We start from the raw sequence: 16,316 nt of genomic DNA, 5'->3' as shown, positions 1-16,316 counted from the left end.
GAGAGAGAGATGAGAGAGAGAGAGAGAGAGAGAGAGAGAGAGTGAGTAATTATCATTATAAGATCCAATCTTTCCTAGCGTCCACAAAGGAAATTAGATACGTTTATAATGGGATTAAGCGATCTACGGGTTTATCTCCTTTATTTAGCCATCGATGTTCCGAGTCCCTGTGAGCTCACTGGAACGCGCTGTAACCATCATCGTTCCTTGCAGACTCCTAAGGTCTGTTGAAAGTTTCTGTAATTTCCTAGGTCAGAAGTCACTCAGCCTATCGCTGACCAGGCTAATTTTATTGCCTCTCCTTGCTGACCTAAAAGACTTTGAGTTAAGTGAATATATGGTTAAATGCATGGGTTAAGTTATACAGTAGTTGGTAGGATATAGTTATCTCCGCCAACGAAGTTGGAAGGAGGTTATGTTTTACCCCGTGTGTGTATGTGTGTGTTTCTGTGAACAGCTTCCTGGCAAAAATTTTAATCGTAGAGTAATGGAATTTGCAGGGACTAAATTATGTAAAAAAGCCGAAAATGATTAAATTTGGAAGGTCAAGGTCAAAGGTCGTCGTCACGGTCAAGCAAAAAGTCCAAATCACATAATCAGCCATATGTTCGGACATCGTTATTACACTTCTAACTTGATTCGTATTTGATTGTGAAAATCCATGTCAATTAATAGATGTGAAGGTCAAAGGTCAAGGTCGAGCGAAAGGTCAAGAAATAAGCTGCCGCGGCGGAGGTCTGAGCTATATTTAGTGCCCCTCTAGTTGGTTTTTTTTTGTTGTGATGGCAAAGTAAAATAAGTTATGGCCAGTCATTCTTTGTTAACGCTTTTATTAATCTTGCAGGATCAATTGTTCTAAGGATTAACAGATAAACTTTTATTTTTGAGCTCTGATGTTTACCAGACCATCTGCTTTAGCCGATACCTTTTCCCTGGCAAACAAAAGCTTTCAAGTTTAAGTTTTTACTGATGTAGATCTTTAAAAAGTATTGACTGACGAGTCCTGTATTAGTCTGTGAAGGATTGCGGGTACATTTACTATATCGGTTAATTTCAGCATTTAAAATTTAGGAAGAGCCCGGCCCAAACCATCTCCATCTATCCCACGCCTTGATTTCATGGTCATGAATGGAGAAGTATTGATTTAAAAACTCAAGATAGAGGTGACTGGCGAAATCTAATCGAGGAGATGATGATGATGATGAATTTTAGAAACCCATGCAGGTATTTGTGGATTTTAAAGAGATGAAGTTAAAACGAAAGAAATTGTGATAATGTTGCCACCTGGTAGTTGAATTTTATAGTCGATTTGCCTTTTTATCAGTTAGGTGTTTTTTTTTCCTGGTCTCGTCACACACTGTAAGAACCACAATATTATTTTTTCTTATCCCATATACATCACGTAAGTACTTAGAAAATCATAGAGCCTGTAAATATGCCGCCCCAAAACTATACAATAAGCTCCCACTAGACATCCCAAAGACAAAAGATATTAAGGCTTTCAAGACGAAACTGAAGACTTTCTTCTTCCAAGTGCTTCGATAATTTTGACCTGGCAGTAAGCTAGCAATTATGTGGTGTGAAATGCCGAATGGCTGGGAATGTATACGATAAAATGAATGTAAAGGTCCTTTAGAGAGTATGGTTCCCCTGCTGTATTGGAACAGAAAAGCAGTCCGCAAAGTAAAGTAATCAGTGTTAATTGTCAAATATACTTTATGATGACACTATGAATATGTCTTTAGCTTCGAATTAAAATCCTTTATACCATCAGTCCTTACGATGTGATGTGTAAACTTGTAATACAATATTTGGGGGCTCATAGTTGAAAGCTGTACAACCTACAGTCGAGGTAGCCTACCTTTTGACCCCTATAATTTAAAACTATCAGTAGCTAATCTCGTGTCGACATGATTTGTTAGCTGCACGATAGCAAATCTCTTAAATATTCTGCACGTCAAGTTCTAGTAAATTGAATCCTTGCACTTAGAATATATTAAAGCTTGAATAGGCAGACTGTATACAGTAGTTCAATCAGTTCAGAGGTAATCCTTTTTCGGGGTATAACTTGAACTTTATCAATGTTTTTCCTCTGCGTATTATATATATCCTCGTTATCTGTATAGATAAGAGTTGCAGTACAGATAATCACGAATATCTTATTAGAATATTCATTCAGATATTTCTTTCAAAGGCAATGTTTCTGAGATTATATCCAGTGATTCCTATTACATTATTTATCTCAGCAGTGGGAATAAATTACAGTCCAGTAGCACACTTAGCTCACGACCATCTCTAGATATTGGTACTAAATTGATTTAGAATTCAGTTTTCCTCCTTAATTATTGGTAGTTTAGTTTTACATACCTTCCATGCATTTTCACTTTTTAGTTTAATGGTCGCTCATGAATGGCAGAGGCAAGGGATGAGATGATGCCTAGAGAATGACCATACTGTATGTATATATATATATATATATATATATATATATATATATATATATATATATATATATATATATATATATATATATATATATATTATAAAATTAGTGCCCAAGACCCTCTCCAAGCTAGGACTAGGGGGGCCAGACAATGGCTGCTGATAACTCGGCAGGTAGACCTATTGGCTCCCCCCCCCCCCTCCCCCACCCATCCTCAGCTCACAAGGATAGTGAGGTTGTAGACTATAAGAAACTATCGAGTTTGAGTGGCCTCAAATTCTCGTCTAACCGATTGACAGACGGTAGACTACATCTTTACTTAGTATTTTCCTTTTTACTTCATCGGAACCATGGAGGCCTGTCCTTAAATGAAATCTTTTCAATCAATGATCGTATGATTTCACGCACTGATTCTCGTTCACCCAGTTTTATACCGTTATAAGGCATTCAACACATTGTACAGAGCCTATCGTAAGCTACCATCCTTAGAGGGTAATCTTAGTCTCGTGTGTTTTAATAAATCGAGTGTAAACCCATGAATTAATTTAGATATCTAACGCTGGCTATTATCGTTCAGTATATTTTGCATTAGGCAGTTATTGAATTTGGTTAAAAGTTTTATAACATAACATCAGTCGGCTGTATTTTTTACTGAACATTTTTGTTGGATTTGTTCTGAGAAAGCTTATTGAATTTATATATCATAATACCTTTTGGAAAGGTATTGCTTTGGAAACACTTTTCTCTTAAAGGGATTAATTATTTTAAGAAAATGCAAATATTGTTTCTGCTGTCAGATTTATACGTGAGATATATATATATATATATATATATATATATATATATATATATATATATATATATATATATATTATATATATATATATATATATATATATATATATATATATATATATATATATATATATATTTAGAAAAAGCAAATACTGTTTCTGTTGTAAGACTTATAGGTGAAGAGATATATTTAAAAAAAAAAGCAAATATTGTTGTTGCTGTAAGATTTATACGCGAGATATATATTTAAGAAAAGAAAAATACTGTTTCGGCTGTAAGACTTATAGGTGAGGAGATGTATTTTAAAAAGGAAATACTGTTTCTGCTGTAAGACTTATAGGCGAGGAGATATATTTGAAGAAAAAGCAAATACTGTTTCTGCTGTAAGATTTATACGTGAGGAGATATATTTAAAGAAAAAAGCAAATACTGTTTCTGCTGTAAGATTTATACGTGAGGAGATATATTTAAAGAAAAAAGCAAATACTGTTTCTGCTGTAAGATTTATACGTGAGGAGATATATTTAAAGAAAAAAGCAAATACTGTTTCTGCTGTAAGATTTATACGTGAGGAGATATATTTAAAGAAAAAAGCAAATACTGTTTCTGCTGTAAGATTTATACGTGAGGAGATATATTTAAAGAAAAAAACGAATACTGTTTCTGCTGTAAGATTTATACGTGAGGAGATATATTTAAAGAAAAAAACAAATACTGTTTCTGCTGTAAGATTTATACGTGGGGAGATATATTTCAAGAAAAAAGAAAATACTGTTTCTGCTGTAAGATTTATACTTCAGGAGATATATTTGAAAATAATACTGTTTCTGCTGTAAGATTTGTACGTGATATTTATATTAATAAAAATACTGTTTCTGCTGTAAGACTTATAGGTGAGGAGATGTATTTAAAAAAAGCAAATACTGTTTCTTCTGTAAGATTTATACTTGAGGAGATATATTTTTAAAAAAATACTTTCTGCTGTAAGAATTATGCTTGAGGAGATATATTTCAAGAAAAAAAAAAGCAAATACTGTTTCTGGTGTAAGATATATACGTAAGGAAATATCTTCTAAACCAGCACTGCCTGCGATCATTATACAATCAAGCCCTGTCAGCTTTAAACTTTTTTTTTTTTTCGGGAGAAGCGTGGGCGCTAGGCCCGCACTGGTGGGAATCGAACGCAGCCCCCCGCCATCAGTAAGCTCGCTGAACAATTTCTTTAACGTCATTGGAATCGGCGAAATCCGGGAGCGCGGGGGAACCTTTATGACGTATATATGTTATTCAGGTTTTGCTATAAATAGCGAACTGTAATCAGTGTTGTTTTATCGGGGCATGTTCTATTTTGGCTTTTAATAGTTGAAAAGGTACAATTACTGTTTTTAGAATTTTTATTTTATGTGCATCATCATACTGTACATTTACATGAATAAATTTTGTTATTAAAGTTAAATTCGGGTAATTGGACCAGAGTTCAGTGGTTCACAGTAGGCATAATAATAATAATAATAATAATAATAATAATAATAATAATGATGATAATAGTAATAATAATAATGATGATAATAATAGTAATAATAATAATGATAATAATAATAATGATATTAATAGTGATGATGATGATGATGATGATGAGGATAACTAAAAATAGTAATAATTTTAATAATAATAATTTTGATAAGATAATAATAATGATAATAATAATAATAATAATAATAAACAACCTTTCTACGCCACTAAAGTACATCATCATCATTGTGATCTCCCAAGGTTTTCGAGTGCTAAAGATGGCTCAAGCGTATTGGCTTTCCTCTTAGTAGAGGTGTGAGGTGAATAGTAACCGGATATTGATCTGGGTCTCTTATGAGTGACGGGGGGGGGGGGGGGGGGGGGGGGGGGTTCACGCTTTCAAGGTCACTTTTGTAAGGCTGTGCTTTTCTGGCTGCGCTGTTAAAACGCTGACTTTGCACTTCGCAATGCCCCGGTTTTCTCTCTCCTTTTTTTTTTTTTCTTTTTCATGTCATAGTTTCGGTTTAAAGGCATGCGAGGATTTTCTTATTTTTGGAGTACGATTTTTTGTAGGTCATGCATATAAAATCTATCTATCTATCTATGCATATAAGATCTATCTATCTATCTATCTATATATATTACATTATATATATTATATATATATTATATTTATATATATTATATATATATATATATATTATATATATTATATTTATATATATATATTATATATATATATATATATATTATATATATGTGTGTATATATACAGTATATATGTATGTATATGTATATATATAAAAAATTTATATATATATATATATATTATATATATATATTATATGTGTATATATATACAGTATATATGTATGTATATGTATATATATAAAATGTATATATACAGTATGTCTATATCTATATATATTATATATTTAAATATTTATTTGCATCTATTTGTGTATGTATATGTACATACATACCACTGTAAAAGTTACTTGAACGTGTATCCCAATAAATTTTATAGCGGGAATAAATTTTTTAACCTTTTCCTAATTAAAGTAGTATAGGTTGAAGTATTAGCCCCATGTCAATTTCTTTGGCTTCGAGAAATTATGATTCTACTCCACTACCAAGTATACAGGATTCATTACTTCAGCCTAGTGAAGCACAGTGGGTTATGCAGCAACTATTTCCTTGCCGGGACTGTTAACTACTCTTGTTGGAATAATTTGTTAACCTGTTTCCTTTAAAAGAGAAAAAAACACAACAAACCATCCTTACCACATTAGTGCTTTTAAATACTGCATTCGGGATGAGGTTCATTTGAGATAAACTTCCATATCACCCGCTACTTATACCAACACACTAGTGCGATGAATCATTAAGCATTGCGCAATTCACCCCTATCTTTTACGGACCGTATTACCCTCGGTAATGTTAACGAACTTACGCTCTTATACTACTTTCAAGAAATCTATTTCTAGTACTTTATAGTATTCCCCTTTACCACATCTGGATTCATTATTCATCTTGCTTAGCCACTCCATTCTCTCCACGGGGCCCTACCACTCCATCGTTGTGTCTACATTCCTGCAACGTTTCAACATTTCTAATCTTATCAGATATTACACCACACTATTACCACCGCGCCACAGTGCCTCGCTTTTAGTGCCACCAGCACTTAATATGTCTTTCAACCTTTTAGTTCACTCCCTTAAGTGTCCTTATCTCTCGCTTCTTCTAAAGTTAATCTTAGCTTTATATTAACACTTTCACTTTGGCGACACTCGGCTTTTTACTTCCTATTTTCCATATTCACCGTATTCTCAAAATATCATCTCTAAATTCGGAACTGTATTCAGCTCATTCACTACATTTGCGTCTTGTATATACATATGTATGTATTTATATATTCTACGCCCATACACAACTTAGACGTATGTGTGTATATATATATATGTATATATATATATATATATATATATATATATATATATATATAATGTATATATATATATATTTATTTTATATTATATTATATTGTATAATATGATATAATATATATATTATATATATATATATATATATATATATATATATATATATATATATATATTATATTATTATATTATATGCCCACTTTTGCTTTATGGTCGCTACCATCCTGTTTCCATCCCCCCAAAAAGTTATATATAGTATAGTCAAATTATTGTTAGGTTTTCTTACGAGTATATTTTATTTTATTTTTGGTTGAATAGTTTGTTAGTGTAAAATACCTGCAATAGACTTCAAACACGCGTCTCTAAATACTAAATATGCAAAAAGATATCTCGGCGGAAATATATTTTTTCGAATGAGACGTTTTTCATATAAAATAAAGTCTTCGCCGAAATATTTTTTTTTTTTAATGAGACGTTTTTCATAAAAAAAATCTTCGCCGAAATATTTTTTTTTTCGAATGAGACATTTTTCATATAAAAAAGTCTTCGCAGAAATATATATACTTTTTTTAATGAGACTTTTTTCATATTATATCTTCGCCGAAATAATTTTTTCAATGAGAATTTTTCATAAAAAAAAAAATCTTTGAAATATTATTTTTTAAAAAACGTTTTTCTTACGATAATATCTGTACCGAAATAATTATTTTTTGAATGAGACTTTTTTTTCATCTGATTTTTTTTTTTTTTTTTTTTGGATGAGACATTATTCATAAAAACCGAACGATCACGAGTAGGAAATTCTCCACAATGGCATTTCCATGCCCAGAAGTGAGAGCATTGTAGCACATAATGTCAAGGCCTGGGTGTTCTATAATGAGCGACAGACAATCGATAATGGCCTTTTAGAGGAGGTGAAGAAGGAAGGAAGGAAGGAAGGAAGGAAGAAATGGGGCTAAGAATTGGGTGGTTGGTTCTTTTCCTTGTTTCCCTTCCAATTTCCGAGACGTTCTCTCTCTCTCTCTCTCTCTCTCTCCTCTCCCTCTCTCTCCTCCATCTCTCTCTCTCTCCCTCTCTCTCTCTCTCCTCTTTGACTTCATCCTTTGTGGGTTTTTGGTTTTGTTTTGTAGGTTGCAGTTACTATGTGTTTTTTTTTTTTTTTTGGTTTGTTTATAGGAATTTGGTTATTACAATTTATCCTTTACGTATTAGTTTGTGTTAAAATTATTCAGATTTATTACAAAATTATATAGGTGGGTTCTTTAGCTTTTTAAGTCAGGCGTTGATGGTGATAGTTTATTCTGTTTTTTGTAATCTCTCTCTCTCTCTCTCTCTCTCTCTCTCTCTCTCTCTCTCTCTCTCTCTCTCTCTCTCTCTCTCTCTCTCTCCTTGTTTGACTTCTTCCTTTGTGAGTTTTTGGCTTTGTTTCATAGGCTGTAGTTACTTTGGTTTTTTCTTGGTTTGTTTATAGGAATTTGGTTTTTACAATTTATCACTTACGGATTAGTTTGTGTTAAAATTATTCAGATTTATTGCAAAATATATAGGTGGGTTCTTTAGCTTTTTAAGACCAGGCGTTGATGGTGATAGTTTATTCTGTTTTTTTGTAATTCTCTCTCTCTCTCTCTCTCTCTCTCCTCTCTCTCTCTCCTCTCCTCTCTCTCTCTCTCTCTCTCTCTCTCTCTCTCTCTCTCATAGCCATGGCTCATATATGAACAATGAAAAGCATGAATATGGCTTCAACCTGGTTTTCCGGCTGGGTTGTTAGGAGAGATTTTAGTTATTTTTTTTTTATTTTTTTTTTGGACAAATTTCAACAATATTATGGTTGTTTAGAGATGAACTTATTACTCTATTTATTTTTTGAGTCATTAAAGTTAAAACTGAAAGAAAAATTGGCTACATTCTTAATAGTTTATATTTATTTGTGCGTGAAATATTAAGCATAACATCTAGACTATTTTTTAATTTGTTCATCCTCTCTTTATCCTACTACTATTAAGAAATCCAGAGAAATTATTCATCCTTTGTAAAGCATGAAATGCAAACCACTCCCCCCCCCCTCTCTCTCTCTCTCTCTCTCTCTCTCTCTCTCTCTCTCTCTCTCTCTCTCTCTCTCTCTCTCACCCAATATAGTAGGCAGTTAAATATGGTGCCTGATATCCGCAGAATTATTAATGTTAATGTTTCACACATTACCCAGCTGTCGAGCTGAGAGAGAGAGAGAGAGAGAGAGAGAGAGAGAGAGAGAGAGAGAGAGAGAGAGAGAGAGAGAGAGCACATCCGGATGGCGCAGCATTTCCTGCTCTCCTGAGAGTAGTTTCCGTGCCCTGACTTTTATGTAAATATCAACTTTATTTTTGCCTATTTGTTCAAAATACTTTTTCATACTCGTTGGAATATTCTTGTTACTTCCGGTTTTTATCTAATGGACGTTATAATTTTTTTTTTTCAATAATCCCATAATGTTTTAACACTTTTCTGGGTATACTGGATTATTCCTATCATGTAGGGCTCTTTAAATAGATTTTATATTTTTAGAAAATTAGAATATTTTTTACCAATTTATGAACTACCGGTATTTTAGTTTAATAAGTTTTCTATTCTGCAAGTTTATATTTTTAATTTGAGAATTTCCATTAGATACACTACATTGAATTTGAAACTACCGAAATTAAAGTGTTCTTAGATTGTTTTGAACAAGATGTGTTTTACTAATAGTTTATTTTTAGTACTTAAACTCTAAATGATGTATTTATATACATGTGTATTAAATATGGCACTGTAATTTCAAATATTTAAATATATTATATAGTAGATATACACCATTACTAAATTTGAGTAAATCTTGAATCCCTCAAAACTCCCATCTTCTAATTCTAAAACATTCTTGTTTTCCTTCTAATTCCAAAAAACAGGTCTTCGGCTGGCGAACCGTTCCAACGGACCGCGCGAGCATCGGCGAAGTGGCCCGTGGGACGGAACCACTTATGCGTCAAGTGTTTGTCAAGGTCCCCCAAGAGGCCGAGGGAGACTACGATAACCAGGCTTTCGCTAAGAAGGTAAGAGTACACACTCCATCTTCAGGAGATTCTAATCCTTCAGAGTATAATGTTACGTAATTCTGTAATTCTTGGTCTTGTCTTTTTTAGAGCTCTCGCGGGAAAAAAGTCTTAATTTGAGCTTTAGGGAGCTGTGTTTGCTTTGGGTCTCAGTACCTTGTTATTCCATTTCTCTTGTTAGTGTTCTCTTGCTTGAGGGTTCACTCAGGTACACTATTCTATCTGTTTCCATATTTCCTTTCCTCACTGGGTTATTATCCCTGTTGAAGCCACTATAAGGCTTATAGCATCCTACGTTTCCATCTTGGGTTGTAGCTTAGCTAGTATTAATAATGTGATTATTATTTGACAAGAGCTGTTCACTCATTTCTTTCCCCGGAACCACAGGATAGTTTTCAACCAAAATTGCCTCAACTATCATTGATAAAGGGGATTCCATCTTATTCTGTCGGGGCCAACATCCCATTTAAAATCAGTTTTCTATAATTGATAAAAAATGACATCTTTCGTAGTTACCTTGTTCAATCCAGTTCCCCCCCCCCCCCCCGGTCGCGATTGAGCCGAAGTATGGGTTTAAAATTTATATGGGATAAAGTTTTGAACATTCGTTTGCGAACAACACTTTATATAGTTTGCCAAATCAATATGCATTTTTATTGTATGTAGATAAGACCAAGTCACGGCTCTATGGTCCACTTTAGGGCGGGCATAAATTGTGGTCTAAAGTTTTAAAAGGAGACCCTTGATTTTTTTTATTAGTAAACTTTGCAATTGCAGCAAGGTGACAGGTCAACCATGTGGTCCATATGTCTCATTGTTTAGCTTGAACATTATGTCTTAGGCCTTATTTCTTACCCATTACCGCTCACCCTAGATGCAGGAAGTTGTCTTCTTTGAACGTCTAAACAGCACATAATGACTTTACTTAATGAGGTTACAAGACCTGTAAAATCTTCTTATTTCGTATTGTGTAAATTTAGCTTCGTGGTTATTATTTATTAGAATAAAAATACCATGTAAATAATTATTTTTACACAAATTTATTCTTTCAAACGAGAAAAAAACTTTTGGACTCCCTTCCACTATTATTGATAAAAGTATATTTTAGGAACAATTATTTAATCGTATCCTTTCAGTAGATTAAAACGCGCCATCAGCGACCTTTCAAATTAGTCACACGCAGCAATAATATTCCCACTGCATAAAAAACTAGGTCATTTTTTTCCAGCCGAGTGACCTTGGTATAACCCTCTCGGTAACAATTAAATAAACCCTAATTTAATTCGAATCTATTTCCCAACACCACTGCATTGCAGTCTGCCTCAAAGCCACAGCGTTATATAAAGGGATCTTGTGGTTTTATCATAACGCAGATATACACTTAATTTTTATATTCTAATCCAAAGCTTTGTCAGTTATTGGATTTGATTTAAAGAGATTATTTAGGGTGAAATTTAATGATTTTTGGCCTACTCTTGCCTGTGTCGAGCTGCTCATTTATGTGAATGAAATGTCTTGATGGATGGACGAACGCCATTGGTCGAAAGGCGAACCGACCCCTCTTTCTTTCCATTGACGTCATTCGCCCTCCTCCAATCAATAGCGCTCTCCCTCGTCGTGCCCCTGCTTACGTCACCAGCCAGCCGACCAGTCAGAGCGTCAGGATTTGGAGAGAGAACGAGCGGACAGTGGGTTTCAGCGAAGCAGCTTGCCAACATCAATACTCTTTATGTTTCGTAAGCTAGCTATTTCTGGTATCTCGTTACGGATCGACATTTTCCCTCCGTTGTGAGGTTTCCCTTCCAGTACCTGGTCTTTAATGGAATAGGTAATGGGACGAGTTTTGTGTCAATGTTTTATTTGATTACATCCTCTGGTTCGGATCTAAAGTTAATAAAAAAGATAAATGGGTGAAAGTCCAGTTCTTTGGGCTTTTAAATTTTTAAAAGCTTAATTTTGCCTTTTGACCAAATATATTGATGCGATTAAAATGGCAGTTTTCACATTAAACTTCCAGTGTATAAATTTGACATTTTATAATCTATGTATGCACATGTGTGTGCGTTTACTTGAAGTACTGTATACCTTTACACACACACACACACACACACACACATATATATATATATATATATATATATATATATATATATATATATATATATATTATTATACAGTATAATTCTCTCTCTCTCTCTCTCTCTCTCTCTCTCTCTCTCTCTCTCTCTCTCTCTCTCTCTCTCTCTCTCTCTCTCTCTCTCGCATATATATATATAGATAGATAGATAGATAGGGTAAACTTTCAAGTGTAAAGAGGAAAAAATAAATTTTTGGCAGCATGCTGAAAATTGTGACCTACACGTTCAGCTTCAACGATTTAAGAAGTTATTAGATATATGAATAAAAGAAATAGAATATAAATCTGCTAACAGACTGCAATGTATCTCAAATGCTAGAGTTTGGGTTTTGCTAAACACTGAAGCTAAGAATTAGTTTGGTAGAGGTCAAGCTGAAGTCACAATAGGAATGAATTCTACAGAATGTTATTGCAGGGGAAAATTTGAAGGACACTGTATTATTAGGAAGATACTGATTTTGTTGTACTCTGGTGCATTTTAAGTTGATGGGTGGCTATGATATTTAAGACATGACTGAAGCAGAGGGAAAATTAATGAGTTAAGTCTCTAAAGGGGAATTAATGCTGTAAAATTATAGGTATTCCACATCTAAAGTTCCATTGCAAGAACTATGCTTCTAGATATTTGCTTTATTGGTACTATCAAGTCTTAATGCATTAAATTTATTATAGATATTCAATATTAATTTCATGAAAACACACAAGTTACATTGATAGACTTTAATCTCTCTTGAAGGATTTCCTTATATGAGGTAAACATTTTAAGAAGTTGAATAACTAGGAAAGAAGTGGTAGAATTTAAAAGAGGAACAACGTACTAAGCAAAACATTGCATATAAGGGCCGAAGGAGTGCTGCAAAGAATAATGAATACTGTACATTCCACATTGTAAGTTGCATCACTCCACACATGTGTATGTTGTTAAAAAATGCATTGTAAAGATAATTAGCAACTCGAAAAAATGCATTATAAAGATAATTAGCAACTCGAAAAAAATGCATTATAAAGATAATTAGCAACTCGAAGATGAATATTATTTGGTAACAATTGAAAAATAACTTTTATTAGTTGGTTGGCTGACAATTGTTGGATTAAAATATGGTTGTCATTGGGTTTTGGGCCTTTAAAGAAAAAAATAGACTAAATCCTTTTTATTTTACAGGTTTGGATATTAAGGAAGCAAGCGACCCACAAGCTCGTCCGTCCTGGATGTAGATTCTACATTTGTTCTCTTTCCACGACCACCGTTGTTTACAAGGGACAGCTGACCTCTGATCAACTCTGGACTTATTTCAAGGACTTGTTGGTAAGTGAATATAACATATACTGTTTCAAGATTTCGTAGGGTAAGTTTCTCTTTATATATAATCATTATAATTCTTTAAGGGGTAAAATTTAACGTTTGTCTTGTGGACATAAACCAACTGATGTTTTCTAAAACCTAATTTTATCAAACTGAATTTATTTGACTTGTCGAATTGTTTGATATTATTAATTATTATACATGAGTATATCTTATCCCTGTGAAAGCTAATCGTTGTGAAAGTTAGAAATTATAAATATTCACGTAAGCAGGATCTATTTCCATATGAATGAGAAAATCTCCAATGCACTGCACTTTTCTTTGCGTTTGTAGGTAGAATTTTTGAATGGATAATGCTTCTTGTAGATTTGTAGTGCCTTAATATTTGCATTATGATCTTTACTTGTATGATGGATCTTTCTGTATATAATCTTGTGGAATGTCTCAGGTTTATGAGCTTAATTTCAGAAGGCATTTTGAATACAAATTTGATTTAATCCCCCTCCCCCGAAGATTTTATGTAAATTGAATTAAATAATTTCAAATACCAAAATGCAGTAATTATGAAGTACTTTCCCTTCAATTTCACTGTACTTAAATGCATAAAATGATACTAAAAATAATAGAAATTTATTATAATGAAAATTTAACATTGCCTGATTGTAGTAAGAAGAATTGATGACCCAGATTAATGGGTGCTTGGCTAAATCATACATGATCACAACATAAAATATTTTTTTTAGTGGCTCAACTCATTTTATCACAATCAGAAACTTCTTTAGCTTAAATGTGTATGTATACCTAAAGTAAAAGATTAGAAAAGCAGTAATTTTGCACTGGGATAGACTTTTGTTTAACCTGTTTACAAGACTGTACTGTAAGTTACATATGCTTTAGTAGTGTTGTCGCTGGTGATATGCAATTTAACATGAGTTGTAAAAGTCCCAAATGGTTATTTCACCCCAGAAAATTAGTTCAATGACAGTAGCAGAATTTTCTTGAAAATATTTTTCAAACTGAGAAATATTCAATCTCTAATGTTCCACCGTACTGTATATTCCTCACAAGCTACAAGTTTTAGAGTGAACAGGATTTAAACAGAGGATTATTTTGCTAACTCAGATTCTTACATTTAAAATGGCACTCCAAAGGTAAATTTGTGGACTTATATGGGAGTTATATTTGTAACTGATACTGCAAAATAAGACCATATTTTTTATAGCTTTTTGCTATAATTATTTGATAGAAGGTATGAGACCATTACGATTTTAATGTTGATTATTAAAACTGATGTTTTAATAAAATTTCTGCCCTTTTGGATATTTCTAATGTCAATGTATAAAACTTAACCTTGACACAGTAATGACCTGTGATTAGAATTTCCTTTTCAGTCTTGAATTTTGTTTTTATATGTAGTATACAGCACATATACTGTAGTTAGTTTTATATTGTATATATAATTTTGAAACCCAGTAGAGTTTTGCTCTCCTGAGTATGAGGTTATCATGTTTTAAATTGTTTTACAGGATCCTAAGTTTTCGACGTACATGGCTCTTGTCCACACAAGATTTTCTACCAATACTTTTCCATCCTGGGAAAGGGCTCATCCCCTAAGGTAAGTAGTTTGCCGTGACATGTTAGGGTTTGTGTGAACAATTGAGTATTTTGTGTTCTATAAATAAAGGGGTTATGTTGTTGAATAGCTTCATATATTTCTCTGTATTATAATGTTTAAATTTTTATCTGGTACTGTAATGAAATACTGCATTAATTGTTTTTCATGCTTGCATTATTTAGAAATTGTTCAGTCCTTTAGATCCCGTAGATTTATTTCAAGTGAAGTTTTATATTAGTTTAAAATTCTTATAAATTGACAGGTTGATGGCTCACAACGGAGAAATCAATACCTTACGAGGAAATGTTAACTTGATGAAAGCACGAGAAGGAGTGATGTTTAGTTCAGAATTTGGAGATGAACTTTCTTCTCTGTACCCCGTAGTAGAGCCAAATCTCTCGGATTCTGGAGCAGTCGACTGCTGCTTAGAGTTCTTGGTGATGGCTGGAGGTCGATCTCTGCCAGAGGTTAGATTAATGAGTTGCTTTGTTAAATTTGTTGCTGTTAGGTTAAGTATGGTGTATAATATTGTTAAATAGCTAGTTTTTGATAAAAAAAAAAACCTTGAACCTTTCACTGCCATTGCTGACAATTAAAATTTGAAAAAGGGAACCATCTTTTAAAGTCACCCAAATCATAGTAAATTGGTATATGTTGGAAGGTCTTGATGAGACATTTCCAATAAAAAGATTTTGCTAAATCAGAAGTTTCCTTAAATTCACCACAGGCAGTGGAAGGATTAATACTTAACCGTACCTTTTAGATAGTTCTATTCATATCAAAGACGAGCTTTAGTACAACACTGAATTTTATACTAATGCATAAGGGTGTACTATTGTAAGTAATTTTTTTTTACACAGGCAATAATGACTATGGTTCCTGAAGCATGGCAGAATGACGATCTCATGAATCCAGAGAAGAAGGACTTCTACCGATGGGCAGCATGTGCAATGGAACCATGGGATGGCCCTGCTCTCATGACCTTCACTGATGGTCGCTACATAGGTGCCATCTTGGATCGGTAAGACCTATTGTTAGTTATGTATAGTTTGATCTCCCTCTAGTCCACATGAACAGAGCTGCATGGCAATTGAAGCTTGAATGAGTGCAGTACTTACAATGGGCACTCAAGGCTCTGGAGGTTGGTTTGAAACAAGAGTTTTGTGCATTTTTTCATTTAGATTTAAAATGGTATGTTAAATCATAGCCTGCATGATGCCGTTTTGATAATTTAGTGGTGCATTTCAAAGAAACATACTGCTCTTATTCAACTCTAACTAGATTTTAGAAAGAATATACTTATTGAATAGAATATTATAGTTGGTATTGCTAGAGCTGTACTAATTAATTCCTGACGCTTTATGCATATTTCAAGAGGTATAAGTTTTTCTGTTACGGTATGTTTTGAAAAAAGAAATACAGTAAGTTAAAGTTTAACTGCAAGAGTTTTTTTTTTTTCATGAAAAGCCTAATAGAGATTTTGAATATCATGCAGTGCTGTTATTT

The 16,316-nt window shown here is 33.1% G+C and overlaps 1 protein-coding gene across 1 annotated transcript in view; it reads left to right on the top strand.

Moving 5' to 3' along the window:
- LOC137660260 (uncharacterized) overlaps positions 1 to 16,316 on the top strand; it is a 284,924-nt gene that overhangs the window by 232,249 nt on the left and 36,359 nt on the right. Inside the window, exons 5-9 of the mRNA XM_068395010.1 lie at positions 9,612 to 9,755; positions 13,055 to 13,198; positions 14,722 to 14,810; positions 15,073 to 15,277; positions 15,671 to 15,831. Coding sequence (XP_068251111.1) covers positions 9,612 to 9,755; positions 13,055 to 13,198; positions 14,722 to 14,810; positions 15,073 to 15,277; positions 15,671 to 15,831 — 743 coding nt within the window. The remainder of the gene's footprint in view (positions 1 to 9,611; positions 9,756 to 13,054; positions 13,199 to 14,721; positions 14,811 to 15,072; positions 15,278 to 15,670; positions 15,832 to 16,316) is intronic.

This window comes from Palaemon carinicauda, chromosome 20 (assembly GCF_036898095.1).
Source record: "Palaemon carinicauda isolate YSFRI2023 chromosome 20, ASM3689809v2, whole genome shotgun sequence".
Classification (NCBI taxonomy): domain Eukaryota; kingdom Metazoa; phylum Arthropoda; class Malacostraca; order Decapoda; family Palaemonidae; genus Palaemon; species Palaemon carinicauda.
This window is presented reverse-complemented; position numbering and strand designations above follow the sequence as displayed.